At 44.0% G+C, this 1,740-nt stretch overlaps 1 protein-coding gene across 1 annotated transcript in view; it reads left to right on the top strand.

Annotated features, from left to right (window-relative positions):
- Nucleotides 1-1,319, top strand: part of LOC103609619 (putative tripartite motif-containing protein 61) — a 19,824-nt gene extending 18,505 nt beyond the window's left edge. The window contains exons 3-4 of the mRNA XM_008593917.1: nt 569-644; nt 1,267-1,319. Coding sequence (XP_008592139.1) covers nt 569-644; nt 1,267-1,319 — 129 coding nt within the window. The remainder of the gene's footprint in view (nt 1-568; nt 645-1,266) is intronic.
- The last annotated feature ends 421 nt before the right edge of the window (nt 1,320-1,740 follow it).

Here is a 1,740-nt window from a genome sequence, read left to right as displayed (position 1 = left end):
CCTGTTCTGTGAGAAGGACCTGGAGCTCTTGTGTCCCCAGTGCAGGGTCTCATCTGAGCACTGGGGTCACCTCCTGATGCCCATTGAGCAAGCTGCAGCGAGTCACAGGAGGAAGCTCAAGAGCTACATTGAACCCCTGAGGGAGCAAGTGGAAGATGCAGAAATGAGATATGAAGTCCAAGAGTCAAAATCTTTTGAAGTGCGGTGGAGGATGGAGAATTGGAGGTGGAAATTACATTATGACTTTGAAGAACTTAAGTGTGTCTTGCAAAAGGAGCGAGGTGCAATTTATGCTGGGCTACTTACTGAAAGGAAGAGTTGTGAGGAAAGATTAATGGAAAACAAAAGCCAAATTTCAGAGCATGTATCCACGCTAAGTAATCTGTTACATGAAATAATGGAGAAGTGTTTGCAAGCAGACCTAGATTTACTGAGAGATATTAAAAGTATCAACAACAGGTCTTAACGCATAGACACCCCAGCAGTTTTTTCATATGAATTACAACAAGAAAGTTGTAGTCTCCCTCCACACTATTTTGGCTTGCAAAAAATGATCAGCACGTTTCAGGTAGATTTGACACTAGATCCTGAAACTGCCCACCCGAGTCTTGTTATCTCAAAAGACAGAAGAAGCGTGATATTCAGTATGTTAAAGTCAAACTTTCTTCACAATCCTCAGGCATCTCCTTTATATCCTGCAGTTCGCAGTTGTGAGAAATTTCATGCTGGGAGGTATTTTTGGCAGGTAGAAGTAAGAGGCTCAGGTCAGTGGTCCTTAGGTGTGTGTAAAGAATCTTTCCCTAGAAATGCTCTGGTGTCACCATCGCCACACAACGGCTGCTGGCAAATTCAGCAGTCCCAAAGCCCACGTGCTGCGTGGGATACAGTCCAAATCATGCACATTGGCATTTTTCTGGACTGTGAGCTGGGAGAGGTTTCATTTTATAATTTAAACAACAGATCACATTTGTATGTTTTCACTGATGTGTTTGCACAGAAGCTTATGCCTTATTTCTCTATTACACCTTCTTCAAAATCTCTTACAATGAGTATCATCGGAGATGAATGATTAACTACCTGGAGAACCATTTTGCATGTGGCCATATTTCCTTCTGGTGTTTTGGGGAGGACTTATAATAAAGACTGTGATTTTCTGCTTGACGTTTGAATGCTGACATTCTTTGGACTCACTTTTTAATATTCCTCTTCTGTCCAACATCTGGGCAAGCTGATGAGAAAGCCTGGGTGCTTCCTCCTTTGTCACAGGTGAGACATTCAAACCAAGCAAGCCCCTGGGAGGGACCACACCCTCACGCTAGCCCTACCCTGTAATCATTTTAGCAACCCCAACCTTGTCTCTTTTCCCTGCTCTCTCAAGTCATTGTTAGAACCACTTAGTAACCACTCTGCTCTCCCCATAAACTTTATCATGTGAATAATAAATCATTTCATCCCCTCTTGGTGTGTGGCATCGTCAGTATCAACACTGAAAAAATGTATGTGGGTGGTGACCCTGGGTCTTTCAACTGACCCCAACAATTAGCATTGTGACCATGATTATGGAGAAGTTGGGACCAGCATCAGGGGCTTCCCCTCTTGCTTGGGTTTGCTAATGGGCTCTGCTGCCCCATGGCAAGCCTGCACTCTCACCTCGGCTGTTCTGTGCTTCGTTTACTGAATTCTGCTGAGGGTCTGCTAGACATTTAACTGCCCTAAGTTAGAAGTTTTCATAAGGTGCTG

The sequence above is a fragment of the Galeopterus variegatus genome, unplaced genomic scaffold (assembly GCF_000696425.1).
Source record: "Galeopterus variegatus unplaced genomic scaffold, G_variegatus-3.0.2 Scaffold9868, whole genome shotgun sequence".
Classification (NCBI taxonomy): Eukaryota; Metazoa; Chordata; class Mammalia; order Dermoptera; family Cynocephalidae; genus Galeopterus; species Galeopterus variegatus.
The sequence above is the reverse complement of the archived record's forward strand: the minus strand, read 5'-3'. Positions and strand labels throughout refer to the sequence as shown.